The sequence below is a fragment of the Cicer arietinum genome, chromosome 8 (assembly GCF_000331145.2).
Source record: "Cicer arietinum cultivar CDC Frontier isolate Library 1 chromosome 8, Cicar.CDCFrontier_v2.0, whole genome shotgun sequence".
Lineage (NCBI taxonomy): Eukaryota > Viridiplantae > Streptophyta > Magnoliopsida > Fabales > Fabaceae > Cicer > Cicer arietinum.
The window spans coordinates 12,546,586-12,571,425 of NC_021167.2; the positions used below are offsets into that span (position 1 = coordinate 12,546,586).

At 28.9% G+C, this 24,840-nt stretch overlaps 5 protein-coding genes across 6 annotated transcripts in view; 4 read left to right on the forward strand and 1 right to left on the reverse strand.

Moving 5' to 3' along the window:
• LOC140919064 (uncharacterized) overlaps positions 1–4,467 on the reverse strand; it is a 16,452-nt gene extending 11,985 nt beyond the window's left edge. The window contains exons 1-5 of the mRNA XM_073364575.1: positions 4,396–4,467; positions 4,132–4,299; positions 3,515–3,839; positions 3,201–3,403; positions 2,418–2,589 (exon numbers count right to left, since the gene is read on the reverse strand). Of these exons, the coding sequence (XP_073220676.1) occupies positions 2,418–2,589; positions 3,201–3,403; positions 3,515–3,839; positions 4,132–4,299; positions 4,396–4,467 (940 nt within the window). The remainder of the gene's footprint in view (positions 1–2,417; positions 2,590–3,200; positions 3,404–3,514; positions 3,840–4,131; positions 4,300–4,395) is intronic.
• Positions 4,468–4,516: 49 nt separating this feature from the next.
• On the forward strand, positions 4,517–5,296 carry LOC101503720 (uncharacterized). The gene has a single exon (XM_027331000.1). It carries the CDS (start codon positions 4,517–4,519, stop codon positions 5,294–5,296), a length of 780 nt encoding a protein of 259 aa, XP_027186801.1.
• Positions 5,297–5,710: 414 nt separating this feature from the next.
• On the forward strand, positions 5,711–6,025 carry LOC140919065 (uncharacterized). The gene has a single exon (XM_073364577.1). It carries the CDS (start codon positions 5,711–5,713, stop codon positions 6,023–6,025), a length of 315 nt encoding a protein of 104 aa, XP_073220678.1.
• A 7,216-nt stretch (positions 6,026–13,241) lies between these two features.
• Positions 13,242–21,550, forward strand: LOC101500098 (MLO-like protein 2). Its single transcript, XM_004515937.4, has 15 exons — positions 13,242–13,542; positions 14,075–14,132; positions 14,224–14,465; positions 14,554–14,670; positions 15,414–15,474; positions 17,033–17,121; positions 17,336–17,410; positions 17,744–17,838; positions 17,926–17,975; positions 19,094–19,134; positions 19,235–19,408; positions 19,592–19,627; positions 20,462–20,529; positions 20,679–20,739; positions 20,989–21,550. Exons 1-15 carry the CDS (start codon positions 13,420–13,422, stop codon positions 21,376–21,378), a joined length of 1,680 nt encoding a protein of 559 aa, XP_004515994.1. The 5' UTR covers positions 13,242–13,419; the 3' UTR covers positions 21,379–21,550.
• Positions 21,551–23,197: 1,647 nt separating this feature from the next.
• Positions 23,198–24,726, forward strand: LOC101500953 (chlorophyll a-b binding protein 6, chloroplastic). Of its 2 annotated transcripts, none has more exons than XM_004515941.3 (4): positions 23,198–23,491; positions 23,716–23,818; positions 23,896–24,184; positions 24,484–24,726. In XM_004515941.3, exons 1-4 carry the CDS (start codon positions 23,301–23,303, stop codon positions 24,624–24,626), a joined length of 726 nt encoding a protein of 241 aa, XP_004515998.1. In that variant the 5' UTR covers positions 23,198–23,300; the 3' UTR covers positions 24,627–24,726. The 2 variants fall into 2 exon arrangements, with proteins under 2 accessions (XP_004515998.1, XP_004515997.1); XM_004515940.4 differs by having other exon boundaries at positions 23,239–23,491; positions 23,692–23,818.
• Positions 24,727–24,840: the final 114 nt, after the last annotated feature.

The window sequence follows — 24,840 nt, forward strand, 5'->3', positions numbered from 1 at the left end:
ATAATATTTCATTTGAATATATAATAACAACAATCGTTCAAGAAAGTATAATAAAACAATCTTTTTAAAGAATATATATCTCTCAAACACATGCAATCTAAATAATTCATCTTTTAACAATTATATTCGTAAAATCATATTTATAATATAATATTTCATTTGAATATATAATAACAACAATCGTTCAAGAAAGTATAATAAAACAATCTTTTTAAAGAATATATATCTCTCAAACACATGCAATCTAAATAATTCATATTTTAACAATTATATTCGTAAAATCATATTTATAATATAATATTTCATTTGAATCTATATAATAACAACAATCATTCAAGAAAGTATAATAAAGTAATCTTTTTAAAGAATATATATTCAAACAGTCATCAAAATGGTAATTTAACAACAATAATAAATAAATCAATTTATAATCTGTTATCACAATTCATAAAATCTCAATTTTAATAGAGTTAGGTTCTCGACAAAGATATATTTTTATAAGAAAATACCAATCAAAATATCTAACTCTTTTTCCATGCTAAATTTCCAAAATAGATGTACCATTAACTCTTTTTCCATGCTAAATTTTCAAAATAGATGTACCATGAAAGTTTAAAGGGTGTGATTACTCACCTCTTTGAAGCGTTATTCGATAAAAATTCCTTCTTTGTCACTCACTATTAACCGTTATCGCATCCGCAAAATACTTTAGCTTCTCTCCAATTCGATATAATTATACCTTTTGAGAATTTAATTGTGTAGTGTTTTTATTTTTCTTAGTGGCTAATTATAGTTAATTACTTATATGATATCCTAAGTTTCACAACTAATACGTTACAACAACTTAACCTATAATTTCTACCACTTAATTGGGATTGATTGTTATAATCCAAGCGGTGCAACAATTTAGCCTATATTTTCTACCACTTAATTGGAATTGGTTCAATTAGCCTAATCCCAAAGATAATTATGTAATTAATTCTAAACCCTGAAATTAGGACGTTACATTAACCATCGAAAAAATATAAAATAATTTAATGGTCAAGACTAAGAAGAGATACCTGTTTAATAAGTTTAATTTTATATTGTACGTATTTGCAGATAGGTCTCCAACAAAAAGACAATTGCATTTAGTATATAAAATTTATAACTATATAAAGAATTAATTAGAATTAAAATTAAAATTAAAATTAAAATTAAAATTAAAATTAAAATTAAAATTAAAATTAAAATTAAAATTAAAATTAAAATTAAAATTAAAATTAAAATTAAAATTAAAATTAAAATTAAAATTAAAATTAAAATTAAAATTAAAATTAAAATTAAAATTAAAATTAAAATTAAAATTAAAATTAAAATTAAAATTAAAATTAAAATTAAAATTAAAATTAAAATTAAAATTAAAATTAAAATTAAAATTAAAATTAAAATTAAAATTAAAATTAAAATTAAAATTAAAATTAAAATTAAAATTAAAATTAAAATTAAAATTAAAATTAAAATTAAAATTAAAATTAAAATTAAAATTAGAATTAGAATTACAATTACAATTACAATTACAATTATGTTCCGATAAACAAACCCAAGAAAATATATTAAATTTCATGAGTTTATCATTTTGATGTATAAATCTATAAATGTAACACCCTGATTTTTAACAGCGCGGATGTATTTTTTTTTTCAAAAATAAATAATAAAAATAACTCGCCGTAACGCAAACGACAATAGTCCTAAATAATTACATCACATATACCAATAAACTAAAATAGTTTTTGAGACGATAGTTCAAAATGTACAAATAGAAAATACACTGCGGCTATGAGACCCATTAGACATTGCTCATACCCTTGGGGTATTCTCGGCAGACATCTGAACAAAAGCACTGCTCCAAGAATGCTATCCCCCCATGGTCACGTCAAAAAAATGGAACATGGACCCACCAAACGAAAGTCAACTGAGAATATAAGTTATAGATACAATCATCCCAAAATGAAATAAGTACGACCACCAAAGACATTAAGTCCATATGCAACCAAACTAATCTGATCATTCACTAGTCTTATGGTCATTGAACACCGTGAACGTGCATCCATATAAGTAGTGCCTCCATATCTTTAATGCAAAAACTTCAGCAGCAAGCTCTAAATAATGAGTAAGATAGTTTCTTTCATAAGTCTTCAATTGTCTTGAGGCGTAAGCTACAACTTTCTTGTGTTGCATCAGAACACATCCCAAACCTTGGTGAGATGCATCACAATAAACTTTATATGGTTCTTCTAGTTGTGGTAAGACCAATATTGGTGAGGTTGTCAACTTTTTCTTTAGTAATTGGAAATTTTCTTCACACTTCTCTGTCCACGCGAACGGTTGATTCTTTCTAGTGAGTTGTGTCAATGGAGCTACAATCTTAGCAAAACCTTCAATAAACCTCATGTAGTATCCTGCCAGTCTGACAAAACTTCGTATGTAAGTGATAGTCTGAGGCTGTTTCCAAGCGAAGACTGTCTCAATCTTTGTCGGATCCACAACGATCCCTTCTTTTGTTATCACGTGTCCTAAGAAGTTCACTGCTTCTAGCCAAAACTCGCACTTCGACAGTTGTCATACAATTTCTTCACGCGTAAAACTTCAAGAACATGACGCAAATGTTCTCCATGTTCTTCTTCAGTCCTTGAATAAATTAATATATCATCGATGAACACCACAACAAACTTATCTAAAAATGGGCTGAAGATTCTATTCATGTAATCCATAAAAATTGTTGGTGCATTGGTAACTCCAAACGGCATAACAAGATATTCATAATGTCCGTAACGGGTTCGAAAAACAGTTTTCTGAATATCTCTTTCTCTTACTCGAATCTAATGGTAACCTGACTTCAAGACAATCTTCGAAAACATTGCGGCTCCTCTCAATTGATCCATCAAATCATCAATATGTGGTAAAGGATAACGATTCTTAATAGTTGCCTTATTAAGTTGCCTATAATCCACACATAAGCGCGATCTTCCATCATTTTTCTTAACTAACAATACCGGAGCTCCCCATGGTGACACACTTGGTCTGATAAATCCTTTCTCCAACAAATCTTCAACTTGGCCCTTGAGCTCATTTAATTCAAATGGCGATATTTGATTCGGCGCAATCGAAATAGGTCTGATTCCTTGGTGTAGATCAATGAAGAACTCCACCTCTCTTACTGATGGTAATCCTGAAATTTCTGTTGGAAATACGTCTGGGTACTCCTTGACAAGCACCACATCCACTATGCTCACATTTGCGTTCACGTTAGCTAATGACAAAAACTCAGGAGTTCCTTCTCTTAGTGACACTCTGAGTTTGTTAGCAGCTAGGTACCGAACGACTCCTGGCTCAGGGAAAAGAACCAATTTGCGAGTGCAGTCTAATATCACATAATGATATAACATCCAATCCATATCGAGAATGATCTCGAGTGATTGTAGAGGTAAAAAAAAATCAAATTACTGAAGAAATCTTTATTTTGAATAGTTACTTGACAATGTACATTCAACATTTACAGTCAAAGTCTTAACAGGTATGGAAACAACCAAATCAAAAGGCAGAGAAGACACAATTAACTTCAAACGATTCACACATTCCATATAAATGAAGGGATGGGTTGCCCTCGAATCTAAAAGTGCAGTTAGAGTGTTATCCGCAATCACGCAGTCTCGTTGGATCAAATTGCTAGATGGATTTCCAGCTTCAGCACCCACGCAATAAACGCGTCCTCTAGCAGAAGGACGAGTAACCTTAGTTGAATTCACTACTGGTTCCACTTTTGGAGCCTTACAATCCTTTGCAAAGTACCCTGGCTTCTGGAAATTGTAGCAAATGAGACCCTTAGAGGTACAAGCATTAGCATAATGTTCATCTTCCCCACATCGGAAACATAGATTCCCTTGTCCCAATTGTCTTCCAAAATTCTGGTTCCCCAAGTGGTTCTTACCTCTGTTGTTGTTTTGTGGTATGTTATAGAGCTTTACAACTTGTTTTCCTTTGTTGTTATGATGGTTCACCCGACTAGGCCCCCCGAAACTAAAGTTCCCTCCTCGATTGGCCTCTCTTATTCATCATGTCCTCAATCTCTCTACATTTTTCCACTAAAACTTGGAAACGTTGAATTCCCCATGGCAAGACAGAGTCTTGAATTTCATACTTCAGTCCATTTTGGAAACGACGACACATAAATTGTTCATCGACCTTTTCACGAAAGAACCTAAAATGTCTTGACAACGACTTAAACTTAGCAGCATACTCACCCACTATCATATTCCCCTGGTTCAATATAAGAAAATCATCGCCCAACTTAGTCATGGTACTCATTGGAAAGTATTTGTCTAAAAACTTCCTTTTAAACGACTCCCAGTTCACCTCCTTATAAGCTGATCCCATCAAAAGTCTTGTATTCATCTTAATTTGATTATACCCAGAGAAACCATCCATTTTTTATGATTTAAAATCAATGCAATGCGAATTCCCAGACGAAAGTATCATGGTTTTGTCTGAAGAACATGATGATGGAAAATGGACCTTGTTGTTCGACGGGGCCTCAAACATAATGGGGCATGGGATTCGAGTCGTTTTAATATCTCCCAAAAAAAAGTTCATACCTATCACAACGCAATTGTGTTTTGATTGTACCAATAATATGGCAGAATATGAAGCTTGTGCCATGGGAATTTTGGCGGCTTTGGAATCAAAAGCGAAAGTTTTAGAAGTATATAGAGATTCAGCCCTAGTCATTAACCAGCTTAACCAAGAATGGGAAACTCGAGATAAGAAGTTAATACCTTATTTTACCTACATAAAAGAATTATTTTTAGAATTTGACAAAATCACGTTTCACCATGTCCCTCGAGAAGACAATCAATTGGTTGATGCTTTGGCTACTTTATCATTTATGTTCCAAATAAATCAAAACGATGAAATCCCATCAAATAAAATGGAGAGTCGAGATTATCCAGCCTACTGCCATGTCATGGAAGAAGAAACTGATGGAAAACTGTGGTATCACGACATCAAACACTATCTTATAAATAGAGAATATCCTCCTGGAATATCGGAGAATGAGAAAAGAACTCTGAGACGGTTATCCGCGAGCTTTTTTGTGAACGAAAATATTTTGTATAAAAGGAATCACGATATGGTACTCCTCAGATGTGTTGATGTCAATGAGGCGAAAGAAATTCTACAAGATATCCACGATGGCTGTTATGGGATCCATATGAGTGGACACGCCATGTCTAGAAAGATTCTTCGGGCCAGATATTAATGGCTCACTCTAGAAAAAGATTGTTTTAATCATGTAAAGAAATGTCATAAGTGTCAAATATATGCTGATAATATCCACGCCCCACCAGTGCCCCTGAACACCATTTCAACGCCCTGGTTGTTCTCAATGTGCGGCATAGACGTCATCAGAATGATCGAACAGAAAGCATCAAATGGACATCGCTTCATCTTGGTGGCAATTGATTACTTTACCAAATGGGTAGAGGCCGCTTCATACGCCAATGTAACCAAAAATGTGGTAGTCAAATTTATAAAAAGGGAATTAATATGTTGTTATGGTCTACCAAGCAAGATCATTACTGAAAATGCCACAAATCTAAATAACCAAATGATGGATGAATTGTGTGTCACCTTTAAAATTCAACACCACAAGTCGTCCCCGTACATACCATAAATGAATGGTGCAGTTGAAGCAGCAAATAAAAACATCAAAAAAATTATTCAGAAAATGGTTATAACATACAAAGATTGGCATGAGATGTTTCCGTTTGCACTACATGGGTATCGTACTTCGGTACGCACTTCAACTGCGGCAACCCCTTTTTCCTTAGTATATGTGATGGAGGTTGTGCTACCTATTGAAGTAAAAATTCCCTCGCTAAGAGTATTAATGGAAGCTAAACTAGAGGAGTCGGAATGGGTACAAATACGTTTTGATCAATTGAATTTGATTGAAGAAAAAAGGTTGGCGGCCTTATGCCATGGGTAATTATATCAGAAAAGACTGAAGAAATCGTATGAGAAAAAAATACGTCCTCGAGAACTCCGAGAAGGAGATCTGGTGCTGAAAAAAAAATTACCCATTCAAAAGTATTATCGTGGGAAATGGACTCCTAACTATGAGGGCCCATACGTCGTGAAGAAAGCTTTCTCAGGTGGAGCTTTGATCCTTACGAATATGAATGAAAAAGATTTAGTTTTTCCTGTAAACTCAGACGCCGTAAAAAAGTATTATGGTTAAATAATGAATACATGTTAGGTTGAAAACTTGAAAAGGCAACCTAGGCAAAAATTAGGGTACAAAAATATATACCCACTAGGTTGAAAACCTGAAATGGCGACCTAGACAAAAACTAGGGTAAAAAAAAAGAAACCCGCTAGGTTGAAAACCTGAAAGAGCAACCTAGACAAAAATTAGGGTACACAAAAAATATCTGTTAGGTTGAAAACCCAAATGGGCGACCTGAGAGAAGAAGAAAACAACAACAAAAACAACAACAACAAAGAATATATATTCGAAAAGACAAGATGAACAATATGGATTGGATTATGGCATGAGAAGTTAGTACAGTCTACCTTTGAATTACTAGTAACCAAGTTGGGTCTTCCACCAATTTCTTTTGTTTTATCTTATGTATATTCTTTTTTCTTTACCTTTGAATTACTAACAACCAAGTCGGGTCTTCCACCCATTTATTTTGTTTTATCTTATGTTTATTCTTTTTTCTTTCAATATATTCATATATACTGTTATCACCTTTATAATTTAACTATTTTTCCTGAATGCATCTTATGATTATCATGTATTGGAGAGTAAAACATATACCATAACTTGATATAATGAAACCGGATAAAATATAGGTTGTTTACAGTATAAGACATACGACGACATGAGATCCAACTCAAGATCACAATATTAATTCTTCTTCTTCTTCAAAAAAAAAAAGGAAAGAACGAAAGAAAAGGAAAAATCGAAGAGGACAAAAAAAAGAGATCAAAGATATCACGTTCAGAAAAAAAATATAAGTGTTTTTTCTCATTCATGATTTGAATGGTCGTGTCCAATAAAAATATTAATAAAAACCGACATATTCATTCATTCATGACATTTTATAAATTTAAAGTCGAGAAAACGACCCGCATGTTGAAGTCGGGAAAACGACTCGCACTCGAAACCGAAAAAACGACTCGCACCCGGAGCCGAGAAAACGACCCGCATGTTGAAGCCGGGAAAACAACTCGCACATGAAGCCAAGAAAACGACCCGCAAGTTGAAGCCATGAAAATGACTCGCACCTGAAGCCGAGAAAACGACCCGCACGTTGAAGCCTTGAAAACGACTCGCACCCGAAGCCTAAAAAACGACTCGCATGTTGAAGCCGGGAAAACGACTTGCACCCGAAGCCGAGAACACGACCCGCATGTTGAAGTCGGGAAAACGACTTGCACCCCAAAGTCGAGAAAACGACCCGTATGTTAAAGCCGGGAAAACGACTCGCACCCGAAGCTGAGAAAATGACTCGCATCTTGAAGTCGGGAAAACGACTCGAATTCTTCTAAAAATTATTTTTTAGACAAAATTAGAATTTGTTATCTTTACTTTGATTCTCAAGTAAATTCTAAGTAAAGAGGGGCAGCTGTTGACACCTAATTTTGTTCGATTTTTATTTTTTAAATTTTTATTATAAAAGGTAATAATAATAATAATAATAATAATAATAATAATAATAATAATAATAATAATAATAAATAAAAATAAAGGAAACTGAAAAGAAATGAATTGATCGTCATAAAAATCAATGTAATGATGATCAAAATAAATGAAAAAAAAAAAACCAAAAAGAAATGGATTGATGGTCATAAAAATCAGTATAATGGTGATCAATTGAATAGAAAAGAAACCGAAGAAATGAATCAATGGCAATAAGAGTCAGTATAATTGTGGCCAATTAAATGAAAAGAAACCGAAAAGAAATAGATTAATGGTAATCAATTGACAATTATTCCATTTTCTTTTGTAATCTACACCCAAAAGTCTATAAATAGGCTCCCACAAGAGGACAAATGGAACACAATTGAAAACACAAATTGAGAGCACATAAAAAATAGAGAGATTAATTGGCAAAAGAGAAGAAGAGAATCTGATCTTGAAACAATCGGTCTAGCAAAACAACAATTCAGGAGTAAGGTATCATTTTCTTATTTTTTTTCTCTCTAATTTTCTGCTTATTAGTCTTTGTTTTGTTTTGCATTTTTTTTTAAAATATATTTTATTTCGCTTTCTATTTTTTTCTGTTTATAAAAAGTAAACTCATATGTTAAGCTTTCAGTTTTTTAAAGAATCGTTTAATCTTAAAATTGTTTTCTTTGCAACACAAAAATAATTAAAAAAAAAATATAACTAATTGATGTTTATAGGTCAAGAAAACGAATTTCACCATATTGTAATATAATATTCATAATATGTTTTTATCAAATAAAAAAAAATCATAACAACAGATAAATGTTTTTACCCTTAGGATTAGAATTAATGGTGCCGCCGGATGAAATTCATCCTCGCTCGCCGCACCATATTACTCACTCTCAATCGTTAGTGGCTTTTGTGTCGCGACATATCCGACAACGTAGGAGCAAATCATTTAACAGACTATTTCCCCGTCGTGTCCATCTGTCTCGTTCACATACCGCCACATTACGTTATTTTTTTTAAAAAGAATTTTTTTCTTTACTTTAAAATAAATATAGAAGATATAATCCATTAATAAATATTATTATTATTATTATTATTATTATTATTATTATTATTATTATTATTATCATCATTATTACTATTATTACATTTTTATTTTTATTTTTTTTATACGTATATAAATAAAAATAATAATAAAATTGGTCAACACATAAATATTTTCTACCCAAGAACTACGTGAGTTTTGATTTTCCTATTGCACCTGAGGATACGTAGGAGCAAGGTCTTTCCCTTGTCAAACCAAATTAATAAAAAAAAAAAATTTTCCTTCTGTTATTAATGTAAATAATTTCTTTTTTTGTTATTATTCTTTTTGGGATAAAAATAAATAAATAAAAAAATAGTCTGTATATAATTAATTATAGGGTAACCGTTTTAACGGACGTTGTAGGATGGTAATACTTTCCTTACTCGTAATCGAGTCCTGAATCCGAATTTTTTGGTTCAAAAATTATTATTTTAGATTTTATCCAATTTTTCCTTTAATAAAAATAAAATTGGTGGCGACTCCTTTTTCGCGGACAAACCGGACGCGACAATATGGGGTTATCTTGTTCCTTTTATTGGGAACTCTGTTTAGCAAATAACATGCAGTTAGCATGGCTTCACCCCCAATAACCTTTAGATAAACCAGACTAGGATAATATGGCATTCACAATTTCTTCTAATACCCTGTTTTTCCTTTCTGCTATTCTATTTTGTTGTGGAGAATATGGTGCAGTTGTTTGATGCACAATACAATACCAGTAGACTCAAAATACTCAGAATGATAGAACTCTCATCCCCTGTCACTTCTAAAACACTTAATAAAAGTTTCATGTTGAAGTTTTACTTGTGCTTTAAATATTTTAAATTTGTATAAAACTTCATTCTTAGAGTGCATTAAATAAACATAAAATCTAGAGTAATCATCAATAAAAGTGACAAAATACTTTTTACCACCAATTGTAGGCCAACCATGTAAATCGCATACATCATAGTGAATTAAATCTAATACCTTAGAACTTCTTTCAACACTTTTAAAAGGTTGTCTTGCGATTTTAGTTAGCATGGAAGTAGTACATGAATTTGAATTTTTATCAAAACTCGGAATTAAATTTGATTTCATCATATCATTCAATTTTCTAAAGTTAATGTGTCCTAGTTGCATATGTCATAAATCACAAGACTCAACAATATAAGCAGAAATCATATTATTATTATAGTTACTAACAACATTACATTTAAACATATTCTCACAAAGGTAACCCTTCCCTACAAACATACCACCTTTAGAGAGAATAAATTTATCTTCTTCAAATACACATTTGAAACCAAACTTGTTAAGTAAAGGTACAAAAATCAAGTTCTTCCTAACATCAGGAACATAAAATACATCTTTAAGAGTAAGTACTTTTTCAGAAGTGAATTCAATCTCCATTGTTCCTTTTCCTTTGACTTGGACATTTGAGGCATTTCCCATGTACAAAATACTTCCATCTTCTTCATCAATGGTCTTAAATAGTTCTTTATTTTTGTACACATGGCGGGTAGCACCAGAGTCTATCCACCAAGATTCAACATCTTCAATCATGTTGAGTTTGGAAATGACAGCAACAAGATTATCTTTTGTTGCACTTGAATTCTTCTCTTTGTTCTTCCTTTTCAAGAACCTGCACTCATTTTTAAAGTGTCCTGATCTTCCACAATGATAACAACTTCCTTTTCTTTTCTTTCGTTGTTCATCATTACCATTGTGTTTTTCATGAGATTTATCAAAATCTCTATTTCTTTTCTTAAAAGGTTTGCTTGAATTTCCTTCCTCCATTACATGGACCTTTTCATGAGAAAATTGGTTTTTAGTATCCTCTTGTTTACGGTACTCTTCTTCTAAACGAAGGTGATTATCCAATTGCTCAAGAGATATGTCATTTTTCTTATGTTTCATAGATTTTTTGAAATCTTTCCACAAAGGTGGAAGTTTGTCTATTATGGAGGATACAATAATGGTCTCATCCATGTGCATCTGATGTTGTTTGTAGTTATTAAGAATACGTTCAATCTCATGCATTTATTCCATTACTGATTTATTATCAACCATTTTATAATTATTAAATTGAGAAACAAGAAACTTCTTACTTGTAGCATCTTCTTGCATGTATCTTGACTCTAATTTCTCCCATAGTTCCTTTGCAGAGATGCTACTTTGACATATATCGAAAAAGGAGTCAGACGTTCCGTTGAGAATATGGCACATGCATATATAGTCATCATTGTCCTACTTCTGCCTTTCTCTTGTTTCTGTTAATGTTTCCACTTTCTTCTCTAGCGGTCTTGTGGTGTTCATAACATACACCACCTTCAAAGTTGTAAGAAGGAATTTCATCTTTTTCTGCCAACGGATAAAATTTCCTCCATCGAATTTCTCTAACTTCACAAAATTAGAAGTCATTTCTTTGAGTGATGCAGCCATTGATTGAAAATAAATCGAACCTAAAGATTGTTGGATCTGTGTTGGTGACAATGCTGCAAGACTTTAATAGTGAAGTTGTTGATGAAGATTATATGTAGCAAATTCCAAAGCGTGTTGTTACACTAGCCTTTAGATTCGATTCGCCCCCACCTATCAGATGCAAATGAGATAACCAGCGAATCCCTTTCAGGGTACTTTGGAAAACCTTGATATGATTTGTACTTTCACACCAAGAGTATCTTTCAATAGTATGTTACAAAAGAATAATTCTCATTCTTTACTCATGCATTAGAAAAGAATAAGATGTCTTGGAATATAAGAATGAGTGAGAAAAGTGGATGACAATCTCTAGAATTTCGTGTTCATATTCTGTCCAAAGTGACACTATTTATAGAAAAATAATGTCACTTGAGAAAGAGTTACAATTCTTGGTTCTGTCACTGTTTCGCGAAGAGATATATACATATAACGTTCAATTATTTATTGAAGCATTGTATTGGTCTGGTGGTTAATTAGTGCTTTTGTTCGCGCGTAGGACCTGAGTCGGGACGTTATGTTTACATACAATGAACACAACCACTAAACCAACATGTCAATTATCATCAATTATACATACATATATTATCCAATATTTTAGAAATATCTCACAAAACCTTCTATAGATAAGAATTTTCTCGAAAACTTTTAGTCTACGATTTTTTGTTTCCATTATTATTTCAGAAATATTTTTACTTGATAGTCAAAAGAGACATTTCTAAATGAGTTAGAAATTTTAATAAATTAAGATATTATAATATTATATACAACAATAATTAAAAAAGATATATAATACATCTACATTCAAAATTTATGCATCCATCCTTAATACGAAGTATATTTTCTTTTTTCTTTTTTCTTTTTTCTTTTTTCTTTTTAATAACAAACGGGTGAGACAAAGTATATTTTCCGTAGAATTATACTTTTCAAAATTCAATTTACTTGTCTAATTTCTAAGACCGTAAGAATGAAAGAGTTAGTAAGCTGTTGAATTAGATGGATACACTTTTATATTTTCTTTTTAATTTAAAAAGGAAGTGCTACATACGACTTTTGAAAGACTATTATTGTATGATATATACCAGCTGTAAATTAAATTTTACTTATTCTATCCTCAAAATAGAGTTCTTGTTGATATATCATTTTTTACAAATGTTTCTAAAATTTAATAAGTATTTTATTAAATAATTTTAAATTAATAAATAATAAACTGAAATATAAAGTTGATTTGGTGGTTAGTTATTAACATTGATTGACGGTTGCGGAAAATCTTGGATAATAAATTTTAAAAGTATAAACAAAAGTAACTATAAGATTCCATAACTACAAATATCCATTTTTTTAAATAAAACTTTGTTTCTTTTATTATTAATACAAAAGTTCAATTAATTTACAAAGACAATATGAAATAGATTTGCACTATCATCTAATAGGAAACTATCATTCTCTTATGTTATATCAATAATTTCAAAATATATAATCATACAAAAATTGGTAATATAATAAAACAATACATTTTAATTGGACGATAGTGTAAAACAATATGTCCTTTAACTTCGTAATATATAATATAAAAATATTCAATAATTAAATTTTATAAAATTTAACATTTATAATAACTTATTAAGAGAAATAACTTTAACTAGAACTTGGATCAAGTTACTCCACGAACGAGTAACTAACTAAATTAATTCCACTTAAACATTCAATTAGATAAGAACTCTATCATCATTGTTTAAAAACTTTGTCTCTATTTATAAATAAAAAAATGTGTCTCTCTAATATGATAATCTTAATAAATATATTGTTTTGTAGCTGTCTATATGCAACATAGATGCTGCTTTAGTCATTGCCAATATTGTTCTTGTTTGACCAAACCATTCCTCTAAAATATGAAAATGTCAAATATTTGCATTCTTACCTCTCACATCAATGCCAAGTCTTCATTTTTATAACATGTTCATATCTCTTTCATACCCCCTTTTATTTATATACAAAACCAATGCATAATCAACAACAACTACACACCTCTTCAATTTCCTTAATACAATTCTTCAAAAATAAAACTCCATAAGGACTTTTTGTGTGTTTATGCTTCTACATTTCTTTTGAGTATTGCAACAATTCAAAAAGAAAATATTAATTAATGGCTGCCCAAGTTTATGAACGAACTTTGGAAGAAACACCAACTTGGGCCGTTGCAGTTGTGTGTTTTGTGTTGCTTGCTATTTCAATCTTAATTGAACATATTATTCATGTTATTGGAAAGGTAAGGCCATGTTGTTTTTGGTTTTATATTTTCAATTTTTTTGAAAAATAAAATTAATTTTGCTCTAGAATTTTGAATTTTAATTTTTCTTTTTGAATCAAATCACTCTATTGATGTTTGGTTCAAATGACTGAGATCACAGGTGGTAATTTGTAAGTATTTAAAATAAAAAGAATTATAAAACATTTTTTTGGTTTTGGAATTTAAGTGAACATTGTTTTAAAGTTAGATAAAAAAAAATTCAATTTACTCTCATAATTTTATCCAAATATACTTTGCTTTTCAATAAACTTTTAAGATTAAAATTGAAAACTTAAGAACCACCCAAAAATTATAAAAAAGAGTGAAGTCAGTTTTTATAAACTCTTTTTTTGTTGTTGTGGGATTTTGTTTTTTTTTTCCTTCTTAATACACCCCCTCAAATAATAATTTACCATTATATAATGCTATATTATTATCTCTTAATTTGTTGATTACATTCCATGCTTCTAATATCTAATATATGCCTTGTCCTATAATGTCCTAATGGCAGTGGCTAAAAAAGAAACACAAAAATGGTCTCTATGAAGCATTGGAAAAGGTCAAAGCAGGTAATTTTATTAAATATTTCCATTTTAGTATTGCTTGGACTTTGGAGTATAAACTAATTAATTTGTTGTGTTATGTTTTGTTTTGTTACAGAGCTTATGTTATTAGGATTCATATCATTGCTCCTAACTGTGTTCCAAGATCCTATTTCTAAAATTTGCATATCACAAAAAGTTGGAAACACTTGGCATCCTTGTTCCAATCCAAATAAAAAGAGTAAATCTAATGAAACATCTGAAAATGAAAATAATGATAGAAGAAAACTTTTGGAATATTTTGATCCTATACCAAGGCGAATTCTAGCTACAAAAGGATATGATAAGTGTGTTGATAAGGTAAAGTTTTGAACTTATTATAATTAGCTATTAACTAATAATTATTGAAGTTAATCTAATATATGATTGATTTTGCTTATTTTTGTAGGGTAAAGTTGCTTTAGTTTCTGCATATGGAATTCACGAGCTCCATGTGTTCATTTTTGTGCTTGCAATATTTCATATCCTACAATGCATAATAACATTAGCATTGGGAAGAATCAAGGTACATTTCTTTTTTCAACTAATCAAATTAATTAAGATACTATAAATATAATCTATTTTAAGGTTTAAATGATTTCAAAAGTATTAAATTAAATAATTGAAATATTTAAGAATTAATTACTTTAAATTAAATGAATAATATGACAATAAATACTTATCGATTTTAGTCTCTGTAAAAAATAAAACTTAATTTAATCTATTTTTTTTATAACCAATTTAATCCTTATTTGAAACAAAAAAGAAGTAATTAGATTTTTTTAATAATATTTAAAAATTAACAAATTTTTCTTTAACAATAATTAATAATTAATAAAGATAGTTTAAGATAACTATTTTTGATTTAGATGAGGACTAATTTGTCTTAATATTTTTTGAAGTGACTAAAAATTACTATTTATTTATTTTAAAGACTAAAATCTCACAATTTTTCTAAGGAATTAAAAATAGATATCTACTTACAATATACTATACATTCAATTTAAAATGCTGTTTCAATTATTTAATTTAATATTTTAAAAAGATAGAGATGTGTCGACTTCAATATAACTTTTAATTAAATTATTCCACTTAATTAACTCACTTTAAACATTAAATTTTATCAATTTAATTATTTAATATTACTTTAAAGATTACATATACCTAAAATTGAATGTGTAACTATAAGATCATACAACAATTATTTTATTATTATGTGTTGTTCAATTTTTTTGTCTCTACATTTCAAATTTGCTTCAATTCATGCAGATGAGGCGGTGGAAGAAATGGGAAGATGAGACAAGAAGTGTTGAATATCAATTCTATAATGGTAACTAACACTTCAAATTTTCTTGCCTCTATTAATTAATTTAATTAAAACAATTTTGTATCAACCACTTGTCAAAAAATGTCAATGCTCTTATATATACGTTAAAACTAAATTATCAGTGATCACGTACTTTGTTTACTCTAAATCAACTATATAGGAAAATTAAATTATTAGGAGACTGATGATACTTTGTTTACTCTAAATCAACTATATAGGAAAATTAAATTATTAGGAGACTGATGATTAAGTTAATAGTTATTATATCTTTACAAATGAGAGAATGATTTAAATAATATTTTTTTATATATAAAAAAGTTATAGTGTAAATGGATCATATAAGAATTAGATTTTAAACTATGATGAGACTCAAATATTGTCAATTTCATAAAAATAAAAAAAAAAATAAAAATATTTTTCAAGACTCAACTTCATCAATTAGAATTATCTTTCAATTTAAAACGGAAAAAAACATTAAATTATATTTCTAATTAATATTACTATCGTTTCGATAAGTTTTAATCAATGGTCAATATTAGAATTTAGAATTTGTCTACAACATATTATTTACATGAGAAATAGGACATACACCCAATATGTGAAATAGTTTTATGCATAATCATTCAATCACAATCATATATTCTATTAAATTATTTAACTTTACTCTATTTAAATGATATAACATGATAAAATAAATGAATTTTATTCATTCTCGATATAAAATATAAAAAAGATTTACACCGTGAAAATATTTTCATGAGACACTATTATATGGTGATAATATTTTAGATCCTTAGATTACACGGTTTAATGACTTTTATATGGTGATTAGAAGCTATATTACTATGAAAAGTGTAAATCACTATTTTCATAAAAAAGAAAAGTATAAATCACCATCCATAGTCATGACGGCTGATTAATTGTGAAAAATTCTGCACTTTGATAATGAAATCAACTTGCGTTGTCTCTTTTGACTTGTATTAATTAATAATTAATATAATATAACAACTAAAGTTGAAATTATTAATAAAGGTTTACGTGCATTTGTATTTGTATTTATTTATTTATTTCAGTTGACGTGTGATTTTAATATTCTAATATTTTTAAATTAATATAGTCTCTCCAATTTTATAACCTCTCTTCCTTAATGTCTCAAATTTCTTATTCTCTAAACATACTTTAATTAAATTTAATAGACATGTTATATATTAGAATGTAGATTTAAACTCACAATATTTCATTTTCTTTTCGTATTTAATGTCTGTTGGATTCTTTATTAAAAAAAAATTAAAATTTAAAATTTTAAGAAATTGATATTTTTAATCTATATTAAATATATTAATTTTTATTGATTTAAAAATTGTTTATATTTAAAATTAGAGGATGTACAAAACAGTCTCTATCTTTTCACGTTCAAATCTTAATTTTACATCATACAACTTTTGTCAAATTTTATCAAGCTTTCACTAAATATTAATGTATGATTCCTAAACTTTTGAAATAATTACATATTCTGATTTCATTAATTATACATTTTTTTTTTATTTTTTTTTTTGTGCAGACCCTGAGAGGTTCAGGTTTGCAAGGGACACAACATTTGGACGAAGGCACTTGAGCATGTGGTCTCAATCAACCATTTCATTATGGATTGTAAGGGAAAACTTGTTACACAATATTAATACAATTTAATTAAATTATTATATAACCACTTAAAATATGTTATTGTTTTATTTTATAAGCAAAATATGTTAATGTTTATTTAGTTAATTACTAACATAAACTCATAATTTGCTAGCTACACTCTGAATTTCAAGTGGTTAATTAATTTGTTATTAGTGACATATATATATTCTGCTTGAATCAGGTTAGCTTCTTCAGACAATTTTTTGGATCTATTAATAAAGTTGATTATTTGGCACTACGACATGGATTTGTCATGGTGAGTTTGTCTCTAGCATTTCTTTACATATTTAATTTATTTATATTTTTATATTAATTTATCTGTCTCTTTTTTAAACATTATTTATATTAAAAATAAATAAATTTAATGTGTCCATTTTATGAATAGATGTTTCTAAAATATATTTATATATGAATGTGTTTAACTTTAATTTTTCATCCATCAATAAAAATCAGTAATATTAATAAGTGATTTGTTTAAAAAATAATAATAATTACGACAAGGGACTTATATTCAAAAACAGAGGAAGTAGATTTAACACATTTTTGTTGATACATATTCCAAAATATAAGATATTATATGTAATTTCAGGCACATCTTGCCCCAGGAAATGATGCACAATTTGATTTCCAAAAGTATATAAGTAGATCACTTGAAAAGGATTTTAAAGTTGTAGTAGGAATAAGGTATAATTTATATATTCTGCTTTACTTTGTTTTTAATAATTTAATTATTATTTATTAATCTATGTTTAAAAAATTTGTAACTTGCAGTCCAACCATCTGGTTCTTCGCAGTGCTATTCCTTCTTACTAATACTCATGGTAATTAAGCCTTAATTATTCATGTTTTAGAACTAGTTAATTTGAGTATATGACATGTAAGTCATGCTTAATTTTTGGTGATGGGCTTCTAAGTTATAAGTGAATTTTATAAAATTAAGGCAAAATAAAATAAAAGTTTGTTTGATCATGAATTATGTCAATGACACACTTGAGAATTTAATTGTGACAAAGAAGATTTTTTTGTATCATTGTAGAAATATATATGTGATTATTTTCGGCAAAAATACACATTTAGTCATTTAAATTTAGCTCAATTTCCGCTTAGGTCCTTTAAGTTTTTTTTTATTTTTTATTTTTTTTTACCTATTTAGTTCTTTAAGTTATATTTATTTGCATCATTAGTCTTTAAGAATTAATAAATTACACATATAATTTTTTAAGTTTGAAAATTTTCTCGAATTACTGTCATGAAATGTTAATATTTAATTGAAACATCGCAACAAGTTGATTATTCAAACTATTTTGCAACAAGACATTTATTACCTTGTTTTTAAGGTTATACAAGTGTTTAAATTGTTGTAGATAAAATCAAGAAATATATACATTTATATGATTTAATGCATGTTTTTTGAAGGATTTGTATGAATGACATATTGTTGCAGTATTTGGTAGAGTTTCAAATGATCAAAAGCTTTCAATTGAACTAATTATTGTCGAAATTGAGAAAATGTAATGGTACATACAAAATGTGACTTAAAGAACCAAACCGAGAAAAAATAAACTTAAATAACTTAAGTAGAAATTGAATTAAACTTAAAGAACTATAGATACATTTTAGTGTTTATTTTCACAAACCCTTCTAAATAGCATATGAAAATAGTTTATTATTACGATAAAAATAATTTAACTTTATTTTATTTTTTATTATAAAAATAATTTATAAATAAATACTTATACAATCAGAAACACTTATACATAAGCGCTAACTAAAGAGTTTATTCAAATAATATTTTACCTTAGTGTAACATGCTTTCTCCTACTTCCTAATTTGTCCATTACCAATGTTAAGAAGCATATATGAGAAGAAAATACAAATTCTTATTTTTAGTTTATTAGACTAATTATTATAGTTTAATTTTTTTTCTCTATGTGAACAGGGTGGTATTCTCATTATTGGCTTCCATTTATCCCATTAATTGTAAGCATAAGACTACTCATTTTGCTTGTGTTGCTAATCTACATTAATTTCCTATCATCATTAAAATAACAAATAACAAGTTGTAATGTAAAATTTACAGATAATTTTATTAGTGGGTGTTAAGCTACAAATGATCATAACAAAGATGGGACTAAGGATTCAAGATAGTGGGGAAATAATCAAAGGTGCACCTTTGGTTGAACCAGGAGATCATCTTTTCTGGTTCAATCGCCCCGATCTTCTTCTCTTTTTGATTCATCTTGTTCTCTTTCAGGTAATTATTTTACTATTTATTTTCATTAGATTCAGAGTGGTTCAATAAATTTAGAGATTTAAAGTGAATTTTAAAATAATACATTTTATAAATATCAAATTGTAATAAAACCTTTATTTTAGTGATTTTGGCCTTGAAGGAGCTTATGACATGAAAATAACTATGTTTGTTTCTATGATGCAGAATGCCTTTCAACTTGCATTTTTTTCTTGGAGTACTGTAAGTCTATCTATTCTTTATCAATTTTCCTTTGAGTTTGTGCTTTATGTCTAATATTATTAATTATTAGCTCACAATGAAGAAGAAAACAAATAAATAATTACGTTAATTAAACCTCAATTTCGTAAATACTAGTTAAAATAGTCAAATATTTTTTGAATTTACAAATACATTTACGAGATTGTGAAAATATTATTCAAAATAGGCTTAATTGCAGTTTTGGTCCCCCTGTTTAGTTGAATCGCGAAAGTAGTCCCTCCATTTTGTTTCTCCTCAGTTTTGGTCCCCAAACAGAATTTTAGTCCAAAACTTGATGAAATTTTATTTTTTAAAGCCGTACTACACCATTTATGGTCATATATTTCAGGTACAATTGTTGCAAAAGAGATATTAAGACATTATGTGATTTAAATAAATGCAAAAAAAATAAAATTTCATCAAGTTTTGGACCAAAATTCTGCTTGGGGGACCAAAACTGGGGAGAAACAAAATGAGGGGACTACTTTCGCGATTCAGTTAAAATAGGGGGACCAAAACTGCAATTAAGTCTTCAAAATATTTTCTTTAAAGGTTATGACGTGACACGTTATTTAGACATGTCACATTCTGCTTTGATTCTACGTCAATATTAATATCAGATTATTATAAACTAATTGATCTATAAAATTTAGGTCATTTCATAAACAAATTTATCAATTATTACATGCGTTCATTTTGATTAGCTACTATACTTATTATTATTATTTATTTTTGTTTAAAATAGACGGATATAATTAATTGGTTTTTGGAGTAAAAATCAAAATTTCTAACTTTTTATTAACTTTATTGTTTCAGTATGAATTCTCCGTAAACTCTTGCTTCCATAAAACAACCGCAGAAATTATCATTAGACTTACACTAGGGTAAGTTCATTTCTACTACAAAAAGTGCACATTCCACTATATAGAACAACCATTACTTCTTTACTTGCATTTTGAACAATAGAAGAATTTAATATGTTCTTAAGAATTATATATGTAACTAACCATTAAGTGGCAATTTTAATTTGCAGGGTTGTAATACAAATTCTATGTAGCTATTCAACTTTGCCTCTTTATGCTCTAGTCACTCAGGTAAATAATTTGTTTAAATATTTTCCTTTGACTTAAATAATTATAAATTGACGGGATAAAAAAATTTTACACAAACTTCTAATGATCTCTAGTGTTACCGTTATTAGTAATATCTGACAATTATAAAATGGTTCAAATCTTATATCAGAGAGTTGTAAAATAGTCATTAGTATCGATGTTATTAGTGATAGTTTCCTCTCCCGAACTAAAAAAAAGTTGATTTCATTAAGTTTTTGGGTGATATTACAGATGGGTTCAACCATGAAACCAACAATTTTTCATGAAAGAGTTGCAACAGCACTTAAAAGCTGGCACAACACAGCCAAAAAGCATGTGAAAGAAAGCAAACATTCAAACAACACGACACCATTCTCCAGCAGACCATCAACACCAACTCATGGCATGTCTCCTGTCCACTTACTTCATAGACACACTGTTTCCAGCAGTGACAGTCTTCAAACTTCTAACTATGAAAATCAACAATGGGATAATGTTGAAGGATCAAATTCACCAACAATCAACCATACCGAAGCACATGAAATTCGGATACCAACCGAGTTGCCTGTAAGTAATAGACATGAAATTAGTATTAGTTCAAAAGATTTTTCTTTCGAGAAGCGATATATTGTTAGCGATTAGAATTGTAGATATCGAAAACTAGTTCAATGTATAGCTTTAGTTCAATGTCGTAAGATATAACAGCTTGTTCGAAATCTGCTGCTACAATAGGCCACTATAACTGTACTTGACAACATTTGTATTAAATAATATATCGCAGAATAATAGCGATTAATTTGTTTGAATTTTACTATATTTTAGTGTTGTTGTAGACGCTATTTAATAAAACTTTAAGAATGGAGGGAAATTTTGTTGAGGCATCATCATTTGTGGATGAATTTAAACATGTGTATGAAAATGTGAAACAAAGATATTTTGTGAACTATAGAATTTATAACCATCAAAGATTCATCATGAATCAATGATATATTTAAACGAAGAACATTCTCTTGCCTACTCTTCTTTTTCCTATCATGTTTGTGATTTCTATGAAACTGAATTATTGTTCTGAATTTTCAGTCTTCTTCTTCTCAGAATTGATTCTAGGCTTTATTATATATACAAAGACTAATATCAAAGAGAATCACCATTTTTTTTTAAGATTTACATATAAACTACAAATTATAGAATTTCAGGTAAGTGCTTTGGTGGATAAGTGGGACAAATTTTTAAATACTTTAGATTAAGTTAGTGTATAGTATATTAATAAGTAGTTGCTACACCTAAAAATATTTAAAGTATGTAAAATAAAGTATTTAAAATATTTAAACACAACAAAAAATAAAACTGTAAAAAAACACAATAAAAAATAAAGTATATAAAATGTTAACAACCTTTGTATTATATTTAAAAGAATGTTAATAGCATCTAAAAAATGTTAAGATATACAAAAAATTACGTAATTTAAAAATACAGTATTTAATATTATAAAATTTAAATAAGAAAATTTAAAATAATTACGTGACAAGTTGGTCTGAAAGCCTACAATTGGTTAGGCCTGAAATGATAGAAATATTAAATAGGTTTTTAAACTCAATAAGATAAAATGTGTATATCATTAGGGTCGGCCATAAATGGATTAAGTAATCCATATTGACAGCTCTACTTACTTCCACAATTTCTATGATTTCTTCTATGTAGATGTCCTCTCTGATTCTCAATTGTGGTTCTCCCTCACTTTTGTGAAGAAAAAAAATACCAATGATAGTGAGTACCATAGGTGGTGACGCCCTAGTGAGACAAGAGGAATTGAAATTCTAAAGATATGGTAGTTTAGGGTTGGTGTAGATATACCATAATACAATTTGATGTTATGATTTAAACTAACGATGAAAAATTAATTCATCGTAGATCACATCTCTCGAATTTAGATTCGCATTGCAGTTTCACATTCAGATAGTTTAATACGATAATTAATTTTGATCATGAATCTACGATCTAACTATTCTAATAATGCAATAGTACTAATCTTGATCATTTCATACAATATTAAATATCAATAATACATTTTAATTCAGAACAATTCAATTCTACATCTTTCACTTGTCTATATTAGAATTTCTCAATTTCAAACTTCAACCTTAATAGAAAAGGTCTAACCATTTCTAGCAACCAATTAGTGAATTACTATCTTGTTGATTTTTGTTCAGTAAAAGTGAGAAATCAAACCTCCACCACAAACAAATGTGTTTGCCATTTTTTGATACAAAACATTTATTTTTGTTTTTTATTTTTTTGTGTACAAACTAAAACTATACACCACAAACAAAGTTGTTGCAAGATAACCACAAGTGATTCCACATCAACATTGAAATTGGATGTAGAAAAACCAACGTGGACCAATAAGATATTCACAACCAAACATCATTACCCAATCGAAATCCAACATTGGATTTGCCTATCTAAATCCACAAACTACTCACTCACTTTCTCCTATATTCTTGTTTCATTATTTTGCAACTTTGTCACTCACCATTCATTACACAACTCAAAGAGAAAAAATAATGGGTTGCAACACATTGATGAGTTCTATTGCAATCTCAGCTTTTCCATCACTTCTTTCTTCATCAAAATCAAGATTTGCAACTTCTCTTCCAATTCCAAATGTTGCATCTTCTTCAAGATTCAATATGACTGCTGATAATTGGATGCCTGGTCAGCCTAGACCTCCTTATCTTGATGGCTCAGCTCCTGGGTTAGTATATATGCTTCAATTTTCCATTTTCTTTAAATTCAAAATAATGTTACTTATGATTTTTTTTGTTTTGTATATAATAATATTACAATATAATAAGATATTTTTAAATTATATTCAAGTGTAATTTCACTTTTTTTTATTTGTTTAGGTGATTATGATTTAGTGTGTGAATGAATTTTTTTGTGGTTATGTTTCAGAATTTTTGTGTGGTTATGTTTCAGTGACTTTGGATTTGACCCTCTTCGTCTTGGTGAAGTGCCAGAGAATCTTGAGAGATTCAAAGAGTCAGAACTGATTCACTGCAGATGGGCCATGCTTGCTGTTGTAAGTATTTTTCATCTCTTTCAAAATGTTGTTTTTACAAAATTGAGTACACTAAAAATTTATGATATATTTTGCAGCCAGGGATTTTGATACCAGAGGCATTAGGGTTAGGAAATTGGGTAAAAGCTCAGGAATGGGCAGCAGTCCCTGGAGGACAAGCAACATACCTAGGGAACCCTGTTCCATGGGGCACCCTACCCACCATTTTGGTCATTGAATTCCTTGCTATTGCATTTGTTGAACACCAAAGGAGTATGGAGAAAGACCCTGAAAAGAAGAAATACCCTGGTGGTGCTTTTGATCCTTTGGGATACTCTAAAGACCCTAAAAAGTTCCATCAATACAAAATTAAAGAAGTTAAGAATGGTAAGAATTTTGTTTCAAAATGGATTCTTTGCACTTAGTATGTCATGCATTATTGCACAACACTAAAGTTATATTATTTGGTTATGAGTTATGATATTTGTATGTTAATACACTTCGTTAGGAAATGAAATACAAACAAAAATTGTATTTGAAAAGTTGATGTATGTGATTAAAAATTAAAACTAAATACATCAACTTTTCAAATACTCTTTTTACTTAAATTTCATTTCAGATTAGTATAATATATAGAATAGAAAACTAACCAAATATGTTACTAACTTTGTTGAATGATGAATTAGGACGTCTTGCATTGTTGGCTTTTGTTGGAATATGTGTTCAACAATCAGCTTATCCAGGGACTGGACCTTTGGAGAATTTGGCTACTCACTTGGCTGATCCATGGCACAACAACATTGGAAATATCCTTATTCCACCACAATAAATTTCTCCATCAAAATTTATCAATCTTTCTTATATTAGCAGCTACATGTAAAACTCCACCCAATATATTTTGTAATGAATCATATCACTATGTTTGTATCCTTGTCTTTGTAATTATACTTTTAAATATTAATACTCGTTTGGTATCAAAGGAATTCAAGCTTAAAATGGTTTCCATTACTTTCAATATAATGAATGAATTTCAACACAAATTT